Below are 23,977 nucleotides of genomic sequence, written 5' to 3'. Positions count from 1 at the left end.
CGATTAAAATCTTTATAGATTTAATACTTCTAACTTTCAATACAGTGTGTATATCTTCACAAACTTTGGCAGTTTTTTAGTTCATATTATAAGTCTTTCACATATAAAAAAAATCATATTTTTAGTGAATTATTTTTAGTAAAATAATAAAGATTTATTCATTAATATATGGAGTATTTGTTTTGAATAGTTCGTGTGCAAAGTAATTTTCGTGTTAAAATTAAAAATATTTTTCCTCGTCTCACATTTCCTTTGTGTAATCCCCAAAACCTCCTAAATGCATTTCAAGCATTTTTTTTTCAGTAAAACTTTATAGTTTTTATGTTATTTTTTCTACCCTATCTCAAAATGGGATTGGTCAATTCGATAGACCTTGTAACCATAAAAAAAAAACTTGAAATAAACCTAAATTAACATTTTTTTCTTTCTATAATTACTTCAAATTGTTTATCCTAAGTAGCTATAAGTTTGTAACAGTATACATCTATTTATAATTAAATTTTATTGTTTTATTGCACTTTGAACTGTGTCTAACTACTATCCATGTCATTATAAATTGTAAATCACTTTGGGAATGTGCAGTTCATGTTACACTATCGAATTACATGACCCACAAGCTGCTATTATTATTACTTATTTTTACTTAATCTAGTTTTAAATAACTTAAAAATATCTGTATTTTTAGATTTTAGTTACTTTTATAATAATAAATAAAGAATAAATATGAAAAACAAGAAATGAAGTACTTACCCAATCTTCTTTTTTCTTGCTCACAGGTTCACAATGAAAGTTAATCCTAATTTTATATACTATAGATAGTAATGCACTTACTTTTTATTTAATTGAATAATGCACCAAAGAATATAGACTGATAACATGCAAAAAGTAGACAAATTCACTTCTCAAAATTTTCCTGGCTTTCTAACTATGTGACAGGAGTCATTAAAAATTCATCCAAGCTAGTCGTTAAGTTTCTCACGGGAACGAATCTTGTACTGTGAGTGAAATTGACGATACTCTGTTCAGAACACAACGTTATACAATATGCCATTTGATAGATGAAAACCTTGACTTTCTTTTAGTTATAAGTAATATATAATAAAACGTTAGAGAGAACTAGCAACGAATTGTGAAAGAGAGGATGTGACAGGTGGGTGTGGCATGAGGGGTCTGATTTTCTATTTGGTAGATCTGTAACCAAACAAAATTGAAGGCTATAAAAATTGTGGTTTGTTTGAGCAATAACGATTTTATAGAGAGCATTTTATGTTTAATTTCATACTTTGTCAGGGTGGGTGGGTGTATAAAATAGGGATGATAACCTGCTAAGACAAAATGTGTCACATGGGTCACACTAGTGTAAATTAAGGATTTTTTAAAATATTGCCTTCTATAATTAAGAACTTAAACCTTGTGTACTATTAAAATATGGATTATTAGCTAAGAATTTATGCTATTCTAATTGGTATAACATAAACAAAAAGTAGTTTAATAAAATTTTGAATGTAATACACTAAAACCTTGTGTCATGTGCAGTAAAGGGTACCCTGGGCGATTGGGCTAATGCAACCTGAAGTTGTTTCTGAAGATTTGTTAAAATATGCTCATAAGTTACTTCTGGTATTTTGTCAATCCAAGTGGATTTTTAAAGTTCTGTAAAATAAAGTTTAAATTATTTTTGGAGTTTTTATAAAGCTCAACAGGCTGTTTTTAATCTGTAGTGCATTGAGCTAGTTCTGGATTTTATGTTTTGATTAATTTCAAGATACATTTATGTAGTATTATGTTGTGTTTGTTGTTTTACAATATGAATTAGACATTTAATAAATTGTGAAGGTTTCACCTTAGTTAATATGATAGTAAGGTTAATATTAAAACATTAAGTCTTGATCCAAGAGTCCGCAAAAAACTATGTACTTCTAGTACCTCCTCCAGGTCCTGGAATGCCTCCTAATATGCCTCCACCTACAAGTCATCCCCCAGCTCCACATGTGAACCCAGCCTTCTTCCCTCCACATAGCCAACCCCAGGGAATGCCAACAGGACCACCACCACCTTCCCAGCCTGGAGATATGTATGGCCGACCACCACCCAGCCAGTACCCAGAATTTAGAGGACCTCCACTTGAAAGGTATTTTCAAAATTGGCATCTGTTGACTTGTATGTTTTGTCATTATTTCTTGGTTTTGTGGGAATGAATACCTTTTAAACAAAGACAGTAATATCAATGTTTTAAAAGTTGTATAGCAGTTATACAAGATGTTTTTGCCTGTTAACCCTTCCATTATGGGCTGAGTGGAATCCACCCAGCTCGTAACCAGGAAAGTATCTATGAGAGTAATTGTACTATAAGTTTTGAAAGTGTATGCAAGTCTTTACAAAATTTTGCAGATTATTAGTAAACATTACAAGGATTTCATACACAAAATATCTGGTTTTTGAATTATGTTTTAAGATTTTTTTTATTAAAGATTTGCTCGTGAATTTTTCTTTCAGAATGTTGACTATCCGATGTACAAAGTAATTTTGATTTTAAGATTAGAAATAGTTTTCTTTATCTGAAATTTGTTAAATTTCATTTGCGTAGATAACCATCAAATGTTTTTTAAATAAAACTCTATATTTAACCTGTTATTTTGTCAGTATTAACTCTATGGTGTTGACCGATTTGACCAACCTCGTAACCATCATAAAAATTAGGAAATAAATCTAAATTACCTTTTTTGTTCTAAAATAACTGCAAATTGTAATAGGAAACCACAAATGTTTATTCTGAATAGCTGAAATTTCTTAATAGTATCAATCTATTTATATTTATTAATTTTTATTTTATTGGTCTTTGAACTGTGTCAGAATTTAAAAAATATATTATATATGTATATGGGTTCTGTTTTTTTTTCCACTTGTCAAAATAAATAGATTTTACTTAAATTTCTTAATAGTATAAATATATACTATGTAGTTGTTGAGCTTAGGATTCTTCTACAGTAGGTGTCTGGCTTGTTAGCGATAAATTCAACGATGAATAAAGAGCACATACTTTACTTGTTTTCAAATAATATATATATTCAGAACAAGTTAAATGTATGTACAATAAAGTATTCACACTATAGAGAATATAAGCATATCGTAAAAGTTATATCAGTATATGTATAGTTCTCTTCTTCTCGTCAAAAGTACACTTAGGCCTGTTCAATTACTTTAGAATCTCATTTGACAAGCCGAACTATTTTCTAATACTATCACAATATTAGTCTGGTGTGATTTAATTACAATTGTGGTCTTCTTTCTTCTGAAGATCCTATGTTCCTTTTGTCAAAGTGCACTCAGGCTGATTCAATTACTTTAGAATTTTGTTTTGACAGAATAAACATATTTTTTCTTATTTTCTTTTCCACTGTTAGTTTCACTCTAATATACATGTATATATATCTGTATCAATTGTTAGGCCTATGTCAGTCATTAGGCCTATCACTTTTATGTTACATAACTTCACACCAACTATATTCTCTTTTGATATTATCTGTCTATTGTTGTCCGTCTACTGCTTCCCGCTTGTCTCACTCTATTTATATTTTTATTACATAGTTGTCTGGCCAGTTTCTATATTATTGACACCAATTAGTTATTAACAAAACCTTCTACAATCATCTGCTTTTAACTGTTATTATGGCCCAGCATGTCCAGGTGGTTAGGACACTTGACACCCAATCTGAGGGGCACGGGTTCGAATCCCTGTCCCACCATACATGCTGTGGGGGAATCATAATGTGATGGTCAATCCCACTATTTATTGGTAACAGATTAGCCCAAGAGTTGACAGTGGGTGGTGATGACTAGCTGCCTTCCCCCTAGTCTTACACTACTAAATTAGGGATGGCAGGGCACAGATAGCCCTCGTGTAGCTTTGCGCAAATTTGAAAAAAAACAAACTTATTATAACAAAACTTAAAAATAATAAGATATTCACTCACAAATATAAATTAATCACTTTAAGCCAAACAGTCTTTTATATCATGACAAACTGTGTCTAACTAAAAATACCCTGACAGGAGTTGAAAATTGCACTGCACACATGCATTGACATGACTATTGAACAGTGTAATGCAGAAGCTTCTGGCACATAAACCCCATGAAGGTTTTTTATTATTTTTCTTTTATCTTACCTAACAACTTTCTGTTTTTAGTTAACTTTATAATAATAAACAGTTAAAATAATTGAAAAATATATAACCTTGTAATTAAATATCAAACATTTTTATTTTCAGTAAAACTTTATATTTTATTTTTTGTACTGTAATATTATACTTGTTTTCCCCAGGTTGTAGGTGAGTAATCAAAGTATATCAAAAATAAAGGTTGCAAAATAAAATGTATAGTATTGTTAGTAGTGATTACAAAATTTCAAAGTACTTATGGTCAGAGTTTACGCTCTTACCTTTTCACACTTATTTTCCGTAGGTATTTTATTGCTAGTTAATGAGTTAGAAATAAGAAGAAACAAAATGAATAGTACTCTGTTCTTTTCAGTATGGACAGTAAAGTTCCAAGTACATTTCCTGCAATGACAATTGTCTAAAGTGTTATAAAATGTTTGACTTTGTAGAAAGTTTGGGCCGATCCAATAAGTCAAAAAGTGGAAGTAGCCTACAGAAACTATTTGGATCGTTGCTCTCAGAACACAGTAGGATAGAATTTGCTGGCTTCTTTGTAATACAGTGGTTGCAGCAAGAAATGTCTAAAGTACTTTATGAAAGTGATAAAAAATATTTATGATTTGGCTTTGTACAATATATAACTTGCTTGTTATCTTACTTGGTGGTTGGGATTTAGCGTTGGTATAGGTGTAAATTTGTATAAATGATTATAGACATCATGTTTCCTATGCTTACACGGTAACCAATAAATGTGTAGTTTCCAGTAATATAAATAAGGGTCATTTTGATTGTGCTAGTATTCTTGGCTTAGTCTTCTTGATTGTAACTTGAGAAAAAAATTATTCACCAGCAAACTGCAAGTTCAACCGGGAGTTCATGTAAAGATGTTCCTTTTCATGTTTTAATATCAGTTGATCAGTGTAAAGATGTTCCTTTTCATGTTTTAATATCAGTTGATCAGTGTAAAGATGTCCCTTTTCATGTGTTAATATCAGTTGATCAGTGATAAATTTAATTCTTAGACTTTCACAAATTACATAAATAAACTTTTCCTGAATTGCCAAGTCTTTAGTTTTTTGTAATTGGTTTTTATTCTACCTCAATGTAAACAAGTAGAAAAATAATACAAGTACCTACTTATTTTTTTCAAACATAAAGCAGTAAATAAAAAATGTGTGAAAAACAATGATATCTACTATTTATGATGTGGAGATGGAAAAAAATGTTTGTAGACTTTATATAAGCATTTTGGAATACAAAAAAATTTTATAAATTGCTATACCAATACCCCAAAAATCCACTGTAATTTATCAGGCTTCCTAACTAAATTGTATTTGGATCTAAAAAATAGAATTTCTATTCACAAAATAGACTTGATAGCAATACGTTCAAATTTCCAATGATATATGAGCATTTCTCTCATAAGTAACTTAGAGAGACTGACAGAATTATGTAGAATAAATATATAGCTTTTGATTGATTATAAAGTTATTGGTATATAAAATTAGGCATAGATAAGTCTTCTGAAATGATGAAGTGGTGGGCGGAGCCAATATGGTGGGTTTGCTAAATATCATGATATCTCAGCAAATAGAAAAGGTAGGAGGTTCTTATTTTATATTCTAGCTTGCCAATATCAAACATTTTAATTTCTAACTCGTACGAAACTATAGACTTTGTATTGTGGATGTCATAAAATGTAATCTGACCTAACTCAGAAGGCCACATGCCATGTGACACACAAAAATCGATATATAGCCTCTTTTTTCTTAAATATTTATTTTCAAATTAAGAAACTAACTAATATATAATAGTAAAATTTGAATTATAATCTACAATTTGATACCAAACTTATTGACACACGTTCATAAAATAATAGCTAAATAAAATGAAATTAAATCTACAAATGTGATAACATGCTCTCTGACCCCTACCATCTCGATAGGGTTAAAAAGAATATGTAAAAGGCAATTTATTGAATTTTAAATAAATATATTTGTTATAATATTAATCTAAAAAGTTGTCTGTAAAAATTACAAGTCATCTTTGGCTGTTAACATCAAAAGCAGTGTTATTTAACACTGCATAAAGGTGGAGTCAGTTTGATTGACCTTGTAGCCACCATGAAACCATACATATTATAACTCTGAACATCTGTAATGTATTTTTCAAGATAAAATGACAGGCTTTTAGTAAATATAACAAAGCTACTTTACACAAGAAATCAGATTTTTTGATAAAGTATTTTTTACTAAATATATGTATGAATTTACAAAGGTTTTACTGAGTCAGTCTCAGTGAAAGGTATTTTCATACTAAAAAAAAACTCTTTCATCATACAGATTTCATATTGTATTTGAATAACCTCTGAAACCTTCTAGATGAATACCAAATGTTTTTTGGTAAAACTACATTTTATCTTCTTTTTTCTCTGCTCTAACACTTAACTATAACAAACACATCCATAGCAAAAGTTTAAAAAATATGAAATAAAATCAAAAATGCATTTTCCCCCAAGAATGACTGCAGATTGTAACATAATTGCAGTTCTTTGTCCTAAACAGCCTCGGGCTCTTAACCCTTTCACTTTGACCACACACTTTAAAATATTTTCGAGTTACATTTAATATTTAATTAAACAACTTTACCATCAATGTATTATAACAAAATCAACCTTATCATTCACATTATAATTGAAAGTTTCAAGTTATATAAATTTGAATTCGATTATTTCAAAAGATATTTTATATAAAAATATACTTAAATTTCAGCTTTTTTGTGCTTGACACACAAGTTTTCACAGATTTTAATGTTTTATCTGTATTACTTGAATAATAATTCATTAACAATGTATGTATATGTCTGGACTGAATCTACTGGTACAGTGATGTTTATGTGTTCTTAGTTCAAATTTCATTGCCAAGTCAGAAATCAGAGAAAAATTTTCTCACCTCCCTTGACAGTATCCACAGCCACTTTTTTTTATTTGATTAACATGTTTGTAACCAATAGAAAGAACTCATTTTCAACTACAATCTTCCAATATTTATTTTAAAATGAGGGAACAATGTTCATTACTAAGTACTCAAACAGATGAAGCATTGTTTGCTAATTTCATACTTGCTATCGCTTTGTTTTCTCTCCCTTATATACTTATTAGTAAGATAGATAAATTGTATTTAAGTTTTATTTTTTATATTTTAGTTACTTACATATTATTTATGCTTTAAAATTCATATTTGAAAGGTTTCATAATTTCTAATCTAACCAAAACTTTACTCTGGGCCACGAGGGTTAAGTTACGTGAATGAAAAAAAAAACATTTTTGCTAAAGGCTTGCATATCTTTGCCAAAAATACTTAATAAGGGCCCCTGTTGACACGTGTTGAGATAAAGTAATAAACTGCAAAGGACAAGAAAGGAAAATTATACATTAAAAATATACTTTAAGTGAAAAGGTAAAGAACTGAAATTTTGAATATAACCAAAAGAAGATATTTTAAGATTATTTGATGGAGATTTAATAGGTATGTACATATTTCTGTTTCTTAGTTTTAAACACTTCATTGAACTGTACGTTGATGATAATAGATACAGTTAGTGATATGATAGAGAAAATGAAAATATAAACATTTACCTTAAAAAAATTTTGATATTCATTTAGGAAGTTCTAGTGGTTATGCAAATGCAATTTAAAAACTCAAAGTAAAGTATTTTTATACTTATCATGAAAATCACCTTGCACTTGAACTACCCAGAATGCGAGTGCAAGTAACTATGATAAATAACAAGTTTTGTAAAAATAGTATAAAAATTTTTTTTTTTCTTTTAATTACATGTCTTTAAGAAAGTTCTTAAGTTTTAAACAATTTCATTTTTGGAATAAAACCCGAGAGAGTTATGTAACCTACTTACATTGTAGGTGAAAGAGTTGATTAACAGTTTCATATCTACTTTCATTTACTTTTAGTGTTTTCTTGCTCTTTGAACCATAAATATACTATAAATAGATAATAGCAGATAATATAAAAATGTAAAATATAAACTAAATTTTGATGCTAAGTTGATTAACATACATTGATGATACTTTAATAAGTATAAAATATTTTAGGAACTAAGAATGGGAACATCAAAAAGTGAGGAAATAAAGTAGGAAGTGGTTGGATAACATTACAACACTTGATGGTTTTTGACATGGTACAACCTCAAAATGGGTGTGGCCATTGTTCCGCTCATTTCTACTTCATGTGCTTTTTGTAACATGGTAATTGTTCAAACTAAATGAAAGGTATATACAACTAAATTTCTCTGTTGTAAACTTTGTTTCAGCAACCACGTACAGATACGTGTATGTAATCAAATTATGTGACCATAACTAAATGCTTGACATCCTAATGTGGTGTTTCATGTTGGAAGTGAGATGGGAAGCACCAGTAGTCATACTTTGCTTATGGGAGACATTATAGCTATCTGACTGATAAGGGATGGGTCAAAAGAATAGTATCAAAACTTGTTAAATATTTTGAAAGGATTAGCTACTGATAAAACTCATTTCAAGTCTAAACTTGGATCAAAATTCCTAGTAAAACACAAAGTAGGAATGGGAGGAATGGTGGCCACACTCACTTTGAGGTTATACCATGTCAAAAACCACCAAGTGTTGTAATGTTATCCCGACAATTCCTACCTTGTTTTCTTACTTTTTGGTGCTTCTATTCCTGCTTCCTAATTTTTTTTTTCATTTAGAAATTTTTTACACTTGTCTTCCCCCCCCCCTTTTTTTCGGGGGGGGGGGTAATAAGTTGCGATAGTAACTTGACTATAGGCCTATTTTTCTCATAGCTTTTTCTTACAGCTATCTCTTGACATTTCCTGGCTCTTGCTGATATCCTTGCTACAGTCTTTCTTCTACCTAGCCTGGGTGGCAGCATTAATGGCTAAGGCTTGTTTCGCATATTCAGCATTACAGTTTCTAACTTTATCTCTGTTCTTACAGTAATGCTCTGTAAAGACTTTTCAAGGTTAACAACATAGGATTTTAGTTAAAACTTAGACCTAGAGAATCTATGTGGTTCACATTTTTTTATCTAGCTGATACAGCTGCAGGCTGATCACGTGGTGCATGCACATAAGGAGTTGTTCACCTGCACGTGATATGAGAGTGAGTTGTTACTTCGCTTGTTAGTAGTGTTGCAAAATGGTTATTGTTATTACCAAGGTTATAAATAAAGAAAAACTCTTTTAGTCAAGGTACTGTAATTCAATCATGTGCATTTAGATTTCCATAAAGTGAAGGTAGGAGTGAGCTACGCCTTTCCAATAGTGTTAATCAGTTGGTCATATTGACAAATAAGTGGTTTGTTACTCTGCAGTTGGTTTATCTGCTACTCAACAGTGTGCATAATGTGCTTGTATAGTTTTGTTTAAGTGTTTTTGGAATTTTAATTTGTATTGCACATCTGCCCCATTCTTACTTAAAAAAAAGGTTGTGACTTGTACTATGACCCTCATATGCATAAGATTAATTTGAATGAGATTCTATCTTTTGATGTCAGTTATGATATAATAATTGCTTTCCCATTGCTTTAGACAAGATCACCAGAGTGCACCAATCAGTGATGCAGAATTCGAAGAAATTATGAATAGGAATCGCACTGTTTCAAGTAGTGCTATAGCTAGAGCAGTGGCAGATGCAAGTGCAGGTAGGAACCAGGAAATCTTTTTCCTTCTAGATGACTGTAGATACCTGTTATGCGATAACAGTTTTATATTGAAGATGTAGTTTTGTATTTATCAAAATTCAGTTTTAGTCCATTTTCATAAATTTTCAATCCAGTTATGATACAAATAATGAATTATAATAAAATTGTAGAAATTATACAACAAATAATTAAGCCAAACCTTTATAATAAAGCTTCAAGAATTTTATTTACAATATTAAATCATATTTTCCTTATGGGGTAATTTTTCAAGGCAAGATGTGAGTATTTAATCCAAAATCAAGAAGTACTATGTTTGTATGTAATGTACCAAAACTTTCTGTCCTCAGACTTAAAATGTTATTGTAATGTTAGCATGTTTTATATTAGTATCTTGTCTGAATATAAGTATGGTCAACATAAGTATCTTAAACTTAAAAATAGAGTTTTACTTCTAAAATGTCTTGAATCATGAATTCAGTCTTTATTTTCAATTTAATTTTAACATTTTTTTTAAATTAGTAAATTTTTAATTGGTAAAATTAATAATACACTCTCACTCTCTTTCATTATTATTATAATAAAGGGGACTATGCCAGTGCTATTGAGACCTTGGTTACAGCAATTTCATTGATCAAGCAGTCAAAAGTAGCAAATGATGATCGCTGTAAGATTCTTACAAGTTCTCTACAGGACACATTGCATGGAGTGGAATCCAAGTCATATGGATCACGGTAAATTGATGATTTAGTCAGCTCTGCTTAGCGCTGTGATGTGTAAAAATGAAAATATCTGTATGTATTTGGCTTAATTATAATGTATATATGTTTGTGTATGTGCCAGTTCATTCATTGTGTTACTGTTTAAGTGTTAATTACAAAATCTTAAGTTACAGTGCTCTGTTGCTTATACTGCGGGTCTTCCTTCCTCCCCCTACATTCTACATTGGGCTTTCACAACAAAGAACGTTCCTCTGTGTATCTTTCTCGTCTTTAGTTGTGTTAATGTTGTGGTTATCTGATTACTGTGCAAGGTTTTAAAATATTGAATTGCCATGTATCATTATATTAGACATTTTATGGGTAATGATGAATTTAAATAAGAGAAAGTTGTACACCATTAAGGAAAACTAACAATTATTGCAAGAGTAAAAAATGTGGTTTTAAAAGTGTAAGTTAAAAGGGAGTTGATTTTCCCAGATGGTCTTGCATGAAACTTTATTTCAAAGGATAACATATGAAATTGCTGGAGAAAATGTTTTTTTTGTGAACATAAGGTGAGGTGAATCAAGAGGAGAATGATAAAGAGGTGGAAAATAGGCCTACTGCAATGGCATCAGATTGTGATCTTCCGGCAGTAAGGAATATCCTTGGGGAGCCAGAACTTATGGAAAACATGATTGAACAATGGGTTAATATTGAGAATGAAAAATCAGTGTTCTATGACTTGACTGATGAAAACATTGTTAAAAGCAGGTTGCGTATGCATCCTTGAAAGTTCTTGAATTTCAAGGACTTGAAAAGGGGCTTTTTGCAAAAGTACTTGAAAATATTATAATAGCACAGTATATCGACATATCTAACTTTAATGCATATTGCAAGTTGAGCACAATAAATAGTCTTTCTTTTCTTCTTAGTCTACATTCATATATTGAACAAGTAAATAGGATTTTTATAAAACTTCAGTGGAATCTGATTGATTTTGATGTAGATTTTAGTTTCCAAAAAGTGCTTGAAAAAAACATTCTGAGAGTACTTAGAAAGCACTTTACATTGATCTGAGCAATTCAGTATGAACCATGTAAAAGTGCCATGCCATCAAGGAGAAGGGAACTGAAGGAAGTGACCAAGAGTTGGAGGTGCTTGCCAATCTGTTTACTGCTCAGGAAGCTCTAAACAGCTTAGAAACTGCAATGATGTGGCTAGAGGCACAACATGATGTTGAACCAGTTAACATCTTTTATTAAAAAAATGATCTTGCAGAAAAAATGCTCTGATAAAAGAACTGACTTTTTACAGAAATGATTCAACTAAGTAAATTCCATGTGCTGACTATATTGATGTAGTACATTTTTTGTATTTTGTTGTTTATAGCAATTAAAGAAAATTAAAAAAAGTCGTATGTGCATACTGTATTGGGTAATATGATCATTTTATTACCAAGGAGCACTATATATAGTAAATTGTTTTTAACTCAAGAAGTTATATTTAAACAATATTTTCTTTGTTTACTTTCTAACCATAAAACAAAATTCAAAAGTTTAATTTTCCAGCAAAGGACAACTTTTTAATTTTATAAAGAAATTTAGTTAACAGACTTTTGTTTTCACACAGAAGCAAGGATCGTCCAAGATCAAGAGAGAGAGATCGATCTCGTGAGAGGTCATCTCGCAGAGAAAAGTCCAGTCGTCGTGATCGCTCCAGAAGCAGAGAGAAGGATTACAGAGACAGAAGCCGTGACCGAGAACGATACTATGAAGATCGGCACAGCAGAGATAAAGACAGAGATAGAGATCGTGAACGTGAACATAGGAGTAGCAGGCATTAGAGGTAATTGGTTCAGAAAGATTAAAATATAAGGTTGGTGTAACAAGATATGGTTTTATGCAAAAGCTTAAGGTGGAAGCATTCTGTATCTATCTTTTTAACATATTCATGGTTTTTATTACCATTTCAGAACAGTGGAAAGAGCAAGAGAGAGAGAGAGAGTAAACAAGTATACAAAAACTTAGGAAGAAAATGCTGTATAAAGCATTGGATGTGAAATATTTAAACTTTTTTTTTTGTATGAAAGATAACAGTACTTTTTATGCATATGTAACACGTACTTAATGTGTGGCTTATTATCATAATTTCCATGTGCATAATATTGAGTTTAGTTCTATTTTTATGTCCATATTGGACTTTATTAAGCTCTCCTTGTTTAACTGCATGAAAAGAATAAATACAAATAATCATATCTGAATTTTTTTTTTATTTTGATATAACTTTCTGATATGGGGATAGATGGTGATCATATAAAGATAATTTTTTTTCTTTTTACTGGTTATAATATCACAAAATCTGTTAGTAGACGTGGGAAGCAGGTAATAATATGCATACTTTTTGTGTCACTATTTGCTTAAGTTATTGGCTTTCAAGTAGGAAACCATTAACTTAGTCTCTCTTCAGTTTGTAATTTCTAAATGTTTAGATATGAGAAAACATTTTGACTTTCCTTTTAGAACTCCTGATGCTTTCTTATCCTGCACAGGGAAAGCTAATTCCCTGTCCTTTTTCAATGACTTCCAGTCTTCAATAAATACAAACTGATCATTTTCTTTTCCAGCCCTTGCCTTCTAGCTATGGTGGAAGTACCACTAGAGAGACTTTCAGTCACTGACAGAGAAGAAGTTTATCTTTCACACATCATGATGATCTGTAGCTTCTTCAAGTTTAAAGAAGGGACATGTTGAAATTAAATTTCTTAAACATTGTAATCTCAATGAATTTCAAAAGTCATTGGTACTGTGTTGATAATGGTAAAACCAGTGACTAAAATAATAATGAACTATATATTTTGACTGGATAAGTTGGAATTCTTTTAATGTTTCATAATTATTATTAAAATGACACAACTCAGAACACAGCCTTCGAAGCTGGATTTCTGTACTGTAAACAATTTTGGGGTTTATAAAGTACGTTTCTGCTAATATATTTATTAGAATTATACCAGTGGAATGGCTTTGAATTGCTAAATATTTGTATATTTAAGTATGTTAAATTGAAACAGTTTTAGAAACTTGTTTTGAGAACTAGATAAGTCTGCTTCATTAACTTAATAACACATATGTGTTCACGGTTTGACCAGAGCTTTCTCCTTAACAACACATTTTTAGATTGGAATCGATAAATATTTAGTTACAAATGTTTGGCTGTATTTAAGTCCCAGTACACTGGAAACATAATAAAGGTAGTAATGTAATTGTAAAGTTGTTTGTAAGTATATAGTTAATTTAAGAAAGGTTGATAGTGTCTTTAATAAGCGTTGCAAAACATGTTTCTCTTTGTTCATGCAATAATGTTTTTGTACTTTATGTGTATGAATGTTGTATTTGTTCTCTTTAAATGAACACAAAGATTGAATATGCAGTTAATTGACAGCTATTTTTAATTTATATTTCATATTGTGTGATACATTACTAAATGCTTATTTCAACTGCTACTTTTAATGACATTAGACTGTGATATATTTAAATTTGCATGTATTTGTTTTCATATCTAATTGAAAGATAAACTGTGGACAACTTCTTTAATTTTTATTATATTTCATGACTTCTTAAATATAGACTTTTATAAAGTTAAAATTCAAATGTAATTTCCAGATAGTTCAACATTTGTTGTTTCATCAGAAAAGCTTTAGAATTACATCTTACTGTGATGTTTTATATTTATAACATATGTACATATTTGTCTGAAAGCTACATATCATAGAAGTGTGTGTGTGTGTATAGTTCTAGATGAGGGAATGACTCATCTTTACTGTGGTGTTTGTTATTATAGTTTATCAAGTTAAATTCAAAGATGTTTTCCATTTTTGATGTTATAATGCCTATTCCAACTTGAATTAACTACTAATTGTGATACTTCACTATCATACATTTTGTTTTATATCAAACTGAAAAATATTTTTCATAGGTTAATTGCTTTTGTACATTCATTTATACATAGAAGAATGGCTGGGATAAATTTGCTCAATTTTATTATTGTGTTTGTATTCTAGTTCTAATGCTTTTTTTTTAATGCTGTAGAGGTCTTTCTTGAGATGACACAGTTTAAGTCATTATATTGGTAGGAAAAACTAAATTTTGTTTTGAAAATATTGACTTTTAATAAAAAGAAACTTGTAATACCAGATTGCTTATAAAGCTAAAATATGCCTCTAAAGTCAGAGATTAGTGAATAAAATATAAACAAACAAGATACAAGTCTCAGTCAAAGGTAAAAGAATGCTATAAAAAACAACAGAAAAAAGCATGCAACCAACAAGTGTTGTTTTGTATCTTGTAATATGAATTAGAAGCTTTTTTTACATAATAAATCGCAAATGCTAATTACAGGTATAAGATGACAGTAGCTTTTTAACTCACTCTATATGGGCTAAGTCACTTAACTATCTTAAAACCACCAGGTAACCATGAGTCTCCATACTATGACTTTTAATTTATTAAACTTATCTTCACAAAATTTGGCAAGCTTTTAGTAAACTTTGTCTTTTATACATAAAAATTAGATTTGTTAATTAAGTATTTTTGCTAAAGATTTGTAAGTAAATATATGAAGTCAGAGTGTGACTTGGACTCTGACTAGTGTGATTACTAGGTGATTTTCATATTAAGATTAAAATGACTTTCATTTTACGGTTTTTATATTTCGTTTGCATAACCTCTAAAACTTCCTAAATGAATATAATATGCTTTTTTTTCACTAAAACTATATATTATCTGTTATTTTATCTACCCTAACAATATATGGACTTGGTTGACTTGACCAATTTTGTAATCGCAACAAAAATAAATCTAAATTACCTTTTTTTTCTTTCTAGAACAGCTGTAGCTTAGAACAGAAAATTAATTATTTATTTGAAACAGCTTAAGTTCATAAAAGTTTGCATTTGTTTCTATGTAATTATATTGTTTTATTGCTCTTTCAACTGCATCTAACTAATAATTTCGTGATACAAGCTGGAAATCATATGCTGAGTGCATAGCTCAAGTTACTCTATTTAATGAAGTAATGTATAAGCAATTCTCGAACTAGTCGTAAGCAAACCTCAAGAAGACATTTTCATTATTTCTTTTTTCTTTTCTTTTTTTTTACCAAACCTAAGTTTCTAATCTTTACATTTTCATTACTTTTATAACAATGAATAAAAAATATATATATAAAAAATGGATTTAGTAATTACATTTGGTCTCTTGTTTTTGTCTGTCAATAAAAATGAAGCCTACTTTTTTGTAACAATATTATGATTACATCAAATTATTTTTATATTTTTAGATACGTGCTTAAGAACAAAATAATAAATGTATAAGACAAACAATGTCCTGTAACTATTGTAATTGAACTGGCTTTCTAACTAAACCTTAAATGCTTTAAAATAATTATCTTAATTTCTCAATCTAAAGTGCTAAATTTTCAATTTGTAGGCCAAATAACTGAAAATGTCTACTGAGAATAAGGTAGTATTACACATCATTCAGTAAATAACACTGTTTTTCAGTTGGTTATAAGTGATGTAATACCAAACTTCAGAGTATTATTGGAAATTTGTGAAAGGATATGATGGGAGGGTGTAGCAAGTGAGTATGACTTTGTGGTTTATATCCTTGTAAATAAAGAAGATCAAAGGCTATAAGATTAGGTTGCGCCTTAGTAATATATATACTATAATGTGTAATTTATGTTAAACTCAGGAAATCATAGAGGGGTGATGAAAAAATAGAAAATGGGCATGTTGGATCAAACAAATGTCATTACAAAGACGAGGGGAAATTGAAGATATGTTGATGTATTTCTTTTTGCAAAGAAAACATTAAAACTTTTATTAAAAATTGACTTATTAACTATGTTTTGATGGCAAGTTTAATTAAATTTTCAATGTAACCATAAAAGTCATGAAATGCACACCTTGGCTTACTTGTACTGAGAGTGTTACTGTAATCAGTTTTAATTTATTATAGAACAACTGGGAAGTTTTAGCTATCAGATTTTATTCAGGCTTTTGGAGTAGATTTGGTAACGTGTGAATTGTTTGTTTTTATTACAAAAGGAAGAATTGGACTTCTTAAAGTTCAACATTTATTTAAGCTTTTAAATTACATGTAGAAAAATTGATTTGCCTCAGTTAAAATTATCACTTTTATTCCCTTGTGAACTGTTTGATATTAGATTATTTTATAAACATTGTGGTTGGGGTTTCTTAATGCCGGTAAAAATAATATAAAAGCATTATTTTTTTATAAATGGAAAAAAGAAAGTTTTATACAAGCAGTTTTTTGATACCTTATATATAATTATTTATTGCTGTATTATGGTGTTGAGAAAGACGTAGTGGAAAAATGTATATCTATAAATACACAGATTTGTAAATATGTTTTGATACTTAGTCAATTATTATACTGTTTGAATTTATTTAAATTATTTTCTGATAGAAAATTAGCAAATATATTTTTACACTTTTAAATAATAAATATAGGTGGTACTCTGTAAAGATTTTTATACTTAGTATTTCTTGTTGAGTATGTGAGAAAAGTTTTTTGATATTTTTTAGTGATATAAGAAATTGTAAACATTATTTTTTTCATTTGAAATTATACTCTGTTGTCTATCACAGTTGTTAGCAAAATATCTAGTTTAAGTAAGTTTTGTGAACTCAGTTGTACTTTTTAGGAAAAGTAAGTGAATTAAAAAATTTTTTTTAATTATTTAATGTTTTATATGTGATTAACATCCTCTTAATGTCCAGCTGAAAAGTCATTTCTATTCCTTCATCTTTCTTGTCAGTAAAAGTTAACCTATGTTTGGAACTGTAAGTGGTACTACCCTTTTTGGAAGGTGTTTAGGTCACATACATACAGAGGTCAAGGTCATTATTTATTTCTCTTAGCTGTTGTAGCTTAACGGGGGAATATTCTTTTAAAAATATATTCTTTGTCTTTATTGTTTGTGGAATGCCTTTATCATTGTTGAAATATAATATATAGTGTATGCTGTTAGACTCAGTGCAACACCTTTAGACTTGAAGTTTATTTTTACAGCATATTGATGTGTTTTCTGTCATTTATATAATTGTGTAATAGAGTATAAAACTAACTTGTTCTAAAACATGTTTTTATGTAGTTTCTTCAGATCAACAACAGATAGTACTCAATATTCGTATATATCTTTAGGTACTTATGTAAAATCATAATGTGTATGATAAATATATTTGATATTCTAGGATATCTAAACTATTGTGTGTGTTATCAGATTAAAATTGTTTTACCTACAAAATTATAGTATAATTAAAAAGAAAATTTTTGTAACTGTGTGCATGAAGTTTAAAATTACCTTGTATTCTAAATTTTGATCCAAAATGCACTTATTGCTTTGAATAAGAAAATAATTTGTATTAAGGGTCTGGTCATTCCATTGGAAATATTAGTTTTTCATGGTATTTTACATTTATTCCATACTCTTACTTGAATATTTATCTTTATTCATGTACAAATCTTCTGATATCTTTACTGTTACTGACTTTTATAACTATATGTATTAGGATATTAGGGTTAATAATTCTCATAAAATGTATTTTGTAGTATTTAATTTGTTATACAAATGGGTATTACATGTGGGTATTAACTAAAAAAGATTAAATATTCTTTTGAGATCTGTAAATACAGATGCTTTAAACTAAGGAAGAAAAAGGAAAATTTCAGTTGAATTTCTTACATTGGAATATTTATATTTGATATGTTCAATGTTTTTTAACACCAATTTTAGCTATTTCTATTTTTAGGCTACGTTTGTACAAGTCCTGTTTTAAACATTTTTTGATTATCAAAAAATCTATAACTCAAAGGAAATATGAAATTGAGTGTTAGCTTAATTTTATTTTAGTGGGTATTATTTACTTTGTAAAAAAAGAAATGAAAATAATCATGAATGCAAATTAACATTTATATTAGATTAACCTTATTTATAATTTCTAATGCAATATCCAAGATCATTTCCTTGTGTATATTCATCACATTTTTGTCTTAGTAACCATTATTCATGCATAATTATTTGCTCATATTTATAAATAGATGCCAGCTGTAAAGTTTATGGTTGAAGGAGTACTACTTTTCATAAAGACGAGTAGTAAATTGACTATTTGGACTGTTGCACTCAGTGCCATCTGTTTTAATAAATTATTATTTTTTTATTTAAATGACTAGTGTAAATCAAATTAAGCATTAAGCAGACAATCCTTGCTGTGTTGAAGAGAATTTTTTTGATTATGAACAGAAACTACAACTTAGAATGTGAAATTGAGTGTTAGGTTTATTTTATGTCAGTGACTATTTACTTTGTAAAAGTGAAATTTTAATTAAAGCATTGAATGAAATTAACATTTGTATTTTATTAATGAATGGATATGAATTTATTAGTTTTATGTATATACTTATCACATTATTGTTTAATTAACCTTTGTATATGAGGCTGGATGTGGATCTAAGGGTCCTTGGTTCATTGCCATGAACACATGCAAGACAAAAACAAAAACTCCACACTTTGGGATCATTGTGCATTACAAGAATGATAATCAAATCTCAATGTTCAGTCTGGTTTGTAAGTCCAAAATTAAGGATGGCTAGCACAGATAACCCTTGTTTAGATTTGTGCAAATGTCCAAAACAAAAACTCTTGTTTAATAGTTTCATTTTGAACTTACTTACTGATTGAAGCTGGTTTTCTAATCATACAATCCACCAGAAGCTAGGCACACCAAAAAGTTTCCTAAATTTACCATACACTATATGCACCACTGGAAACATTATGAAGAAGTTGCACACTTAACACAATGCTTTACCAATTCTCTACTAAAGAAATTACAGGAACTATTAGCAAATTTAAAAAATGCAGACAAGAGACACTTAACCAACACAAAAACTTGAAAAAAAGACTCCACAAAACAAAGGAAACCTAATCACTTGCAATATCCCATATATAGAAAATATTTATACATCTCTATGAGAGATTTTGAAAAGAGTAGCATATGGATATAACCCCAACATAACTCCTAGATTTGTTTTCACCCCTGAAATTATAATTAAACACATTGCATAGCTAACCCACCCCAATAGGAAACATTTATAAAATTAAATTAAACAATTGCCCAGCTTTTCATATAGTTTAAACAGGACATAACTTTAAGATCAGGGTAAAAGAACTCCAAAAACCCCTTCTTAAGCCCATGAACATAATGTCACAGTACTAGAACATGAACTTGACATTAACATTTGAATGCTGAAACTTTTATCTATAAAACGTGTGTACTTGAGAATGATCGCACAACTGATCGAAACGTTGTACCTGTTCTAAAAAATAATCTTCCGTACTGTAAAAGCTGTAACTTGTAATAAAATAAAACTTGTTTATGTTTGTTATTTTCTTCTATTTATAAGTAAATGCCAGCTTTGAAGTTTGTAGTACTTGTCATGGAGACATGATAAACTGGTTATTGTGACTGTTGTACTCTATATCATGTGTTTAATGAATTGTTGTACTTTTCATTTATATGGTAAGTGCATATCAAGTTAATATTAAGCATAGAATCCTTCAGTGTTAGTTATGTTTCATCACATATTGATAATCTTGTAAGTGTAGTCTTGAAAATACGAAAGTACATTGTCATGTGAGCTGATTGATCAGGCTGCACATGCTTTACATTTGCATCTTTAATATATTCAAATATATGAACTTTTGTTGAGGTGATTGTAAAAAAAATCATCGTAACCATGATTTTAAGTAGCTTAAGTAGTTGCTAGTAAGGGGTTGAAAACTAATATTGAAGTTTTCTTTTGAACACAACAGAAGTATATTTGAAAAAGAAATAACTGTAATCACTATTGTAAAGTTACGTTGAATAAGATTTTTAGAAACACTCAATGCCTTAGTGTTTATTAGGCTTAAATCTTTTAAGTCTGGTATTTACCTAATAACCTAATATTGTTTTCAAAGTGATACAAATAATTCTTGCAATATGTTGTGATCAAAAGGAACAGAGATGAAATAAAACAGAATAATAGATTACTAAAACAAGACAAAGGTCTAAAGTGTTTGCTCTTTATCTGGAACAGAAGTATCAAATTTATGTGTATATTCTATATTTACAAAAAAATATAATTGGTTCATTTAGCAGTTTCATATACTGACTATAATCACATTATACCTGTGTGTGTGTTTTATATATCTTTTGTAATTAGGAGTGGACCTGATAAAGAAATTATTCATAAGCTAATGTGAGGGTAATAAAATTGGTGTTGTATAACCAAAATTGATTTTCCAGTAATATTAGAAAATAGTATCTATTGATAAAGAAGTAAAATCTTCATCAGTTGGCTGCTGTAATGAAAAGGTTAATGGGTTTATTGTATTTTGTTTTAGCAGATAACCATTTCAGTCTGTGTCACATTGTCAATTAGTGACTTGATGATGTGTATACATAGACAAAGGATAGAAAAATGTAATGTTTTCAAATCTAAAATGTATTAAACATAGTTGTGTATTTTATTCTAGACTGCATTTTAAAATTTAAATGTTGCATAAAGTGTCTTGACTGAATGGACTGAAAGCGTTTGGGACAAAAAAAAAATCTAAATTGTAAGGAAAGGAAGTACAGACTTAAAACTTTAAAAATAGTATTCACAAAGATTTAGTAACATGAAAAATTTAAAAATCAATTTAAAGGTAAATATTGCCAGCTGAAATATATAAGGTAACATTATACTTAAAATAGTTAAAGTTGTAAGTTATATTTTTCTTTTTAACATAGTATATTCCTGTGTATGCTGTAATAAACTTATCAAAAACATTTCAAATTAAGAACTTGTACAACTTAAAAAATAAATTAAGATATTAATGTTAACATTACCAGTCCATTTGTTCTTTCCCCCCGTACCCTTTGTCACAAGCCAGTTTCATGTATATCAAATGAAACATTGTGTCTTTACATAGTCATATCTATTTATGTCAAGGTTGATCTATAGTTATGCTAAGTGAGATTGATTCAAATTTGTGTTACAGAAAAGGTAACAAACTGAAAAAAAAAACTGAATTAGCCAATCTGTAAAGATGTTTGATATTGTTATCTGGCTACTATTTATTTTGGGGAGATGGTAAGAATTACAGTAATAAATACTTACATTTGGCAACTATGTTATATGTAGAATAGTTCAAAAACCTGTATAAATGGGAAAAAGATTTTAGATTTTTATATCTCCCATAACCTCATAAATAAAATATAAGTATTTTAAAATTTTACGTCAGTATTTATTGTCTATTGCTTGAAATGTTCTTCTCCAATTTAGAACAGTTTATTTTTTATATGTTTAATATACTTAAGCCACCGCACTGCTTTTATAATTTAATTTAGAATTACTGAAAGTACCCATTCCCACTTGCCTGTGAACTTTTGCAAGATTTATTAACACAACTTTCATTTTGCAAAAATCATGTATATATATATTTTTTTTTTTGTCTTGAGTGTTTAACAGTCCTTTAAAATGTAACAGACAAAATACCAGAAAATTGCTAATAATCTGAACTTTAGATGGATTTTCACCTTTTGTTGTAGTTTTTGAGTCAGTAATGTATGAACAGTATAAAATTTTAAAACTGTCTTGATGTGTCCTTGGTTTCTAACCAGGTTCAGTCCTTATATAGGTCTACCATTTCCAGTATGCATGCTGTAAAATCTACCCAACGTCTTGGTTTATATATTCAGTTACAGAAAATTGTTTGACTTCATTATGTACATATGACACAAATGCATGTGTTTGTAGGGTGATTTCAATAAGGTATTTGTACTGAAGAATAGGTGGTGTGTAGTTTATATATATCCCAGCCAACCTTAAGAGCCTTGGTATTAGGTGAAAGGTCATGTTCACAGTGGATATAGCAGTAATAGTGTGGTTGACATATTATTATTATACATTCTTTACTTTAATTCAGAAGTTCTTATTAATAATACTTGGTACTTGGTTGTGCTACTGGGGAATTTTGTAGTGTAGAGATGTTAATGGTGAAACTACCTGTACATTGTTATTGTCATGATTTAATATCAGTTGTCTAAGTAAATATGATTGATGCTAAGTGTTCTTAGCAACTTGTTTTACATAAGTTTTTAGAGATTATTTGAAATATTCAGGTCATTTTAATGTAGGTTTTAAGTTAAACACTGAAAAAAAATTACCCCGATAACCACAAGGTAGAGAAAATAAAAGTAATTTAGATGAATATTTATGAAAAGAACTATAAATTATTTTGGCACCATTTTTTGTTCGTTTATTTTGTGTAGAATGAGTATATATACATACACACTTTTATGCCTTTGTATTTTTCTATGTAAGTAAGTGACCTTGTTGTATTAATTTATGAAGTTGATTTAACAAACTGAAAACAAAAAGTGCCCATGAAGCTGTAAAATGGTTTTGATGAGCTTGTACAGTGTTGACTAATGACTGTTACTATAAACCTTACAGATTTCGATTGTGTCTTTTTGTTTGTTAATGCCCATAGGCCTCCTCCGTGAAGGCTTGTATCATCTTTGCTGTATGTGTGGGTATGTCTGCAAGGCTTCACTCGTCCCAGTTTCCATACTAGTTGGCCCATCATTGTGCTTTCCTCACTTGATGCCTTATCTCCACCTCCAAGAAGTCCTATGTAAGAATTACTTGAAGAATCGTGGACAACACAAAGCTTCAAGTTTTCAGAAGCACTTCTCAAAGTGAAGAAAAGGAAGCATCAAGTGGACTCTAGTATTTGTGTAGTCCTCTTCAGCTGTTCATTTTTTTTATTTTTTTTAATATCTAGTGAAGCACATTCCACAAGTTTTGATTCCTGAACACAGCAAGAATACACAAGAATATCAGTGCATTTTTCATATTTGAATTTTGTTTGATTGTAGTCATTCATTATGAAATTGTTTTGCCATTTTTATCTCTGTATTCTTCATGAGAGCTTCCATTAAAGGTTGCTACGTTCTTTTGAATTTGATGTGCCAAATTATATTTCTTGCTGTTGGGTATATGAAGACTATAGAGAGTCTAACCAGACAATTATAATTTATCAACTTTTTTTGTTATACACCTTGCTTTTTTAAGCATCTACACATAAAACTATGCTTTCTTATAGAAAAGTATATGGTTTTTAGATGTAATAGTTTTAGATACACATGTAATTATATTGGCCTTTTTTTTTTTGTTTAATGAACACTTGCATTCATTTGCAGTGTGTATTTCAGGCAGTCTATATGATCTTTTAAAGAAATTTGATATAGCTAGGATAAAATTGCATTATCATGAATGGTTGCTTTACCACATTTATTAGTGGAAAG

The 23,977-nt window shown here is 29.3% G+C and overlaps 1 protein-coding gene across 6 annotated transcripts in view; it reads left to right on the top strand.

Moving 5' to 3' along the window:
- Window positions 1-23,632, top strand: part of LOC106458905 (cleavage and polyadenylation specificity factor subunit 6-like) — an 82,698-nt gene extending 59,066 nt beyond the window's left edge. For 3 of the 6 annotated variants that reach the window (XM_022385276.1, XM_022385277.1, XM_022385273.1), the window contains 5 exons: window positions 1,924-2,131; window positions 9,747-9,859; window positions 10,443-10,590; window positions 12,190-12,405; window positions 23,161-23,632. In XM_022385276.1, coding sequence (XP_022240984.1) covers window positions 1,924-2,131; window positions 9,747-9,859; window positions 10,443-10,590; window positions 12,190-12,403 — 683 coding nt within the window. In that variant the 3' untranslated portion in view covers window positions 12,404-12,405; window positions 23,161-23,632. The remainder of the gene's footprint in view (window positions 1-1,923; window positions 2,132-9,746; window positions 9,860-10,442; window positions 10,591-12,189; window positions 12,406-23,160) is intronic. The other 3 variants (XM_022385278.1, XM_022385275.1, XM_022385274.1) reach the window with 2 other exon arrangements.
- The last annotated feature ends 345 nt before the right edge of the window (window positions 23,633-23,977 follow it).

Source organism: Limulus polyphemus, unplaced genomic scaffold, assembly GCF_000517525.1.
Source record: "Limulus polyphemus unplaced genomic scaffold, Limulus_polyphemus-2.1.2 Scaffold532, whole genome shotgun sequence".
Classification (NCBI taxonomy): Eukaryota; Metazoa; Arthropoda; class Merostomata; order Xiphosura; family Limulidae; genus Limulus; species Limulus polyphemus.
This window is presented reverse-complemented; position numbering and strand designations above follow the sequence as displayed.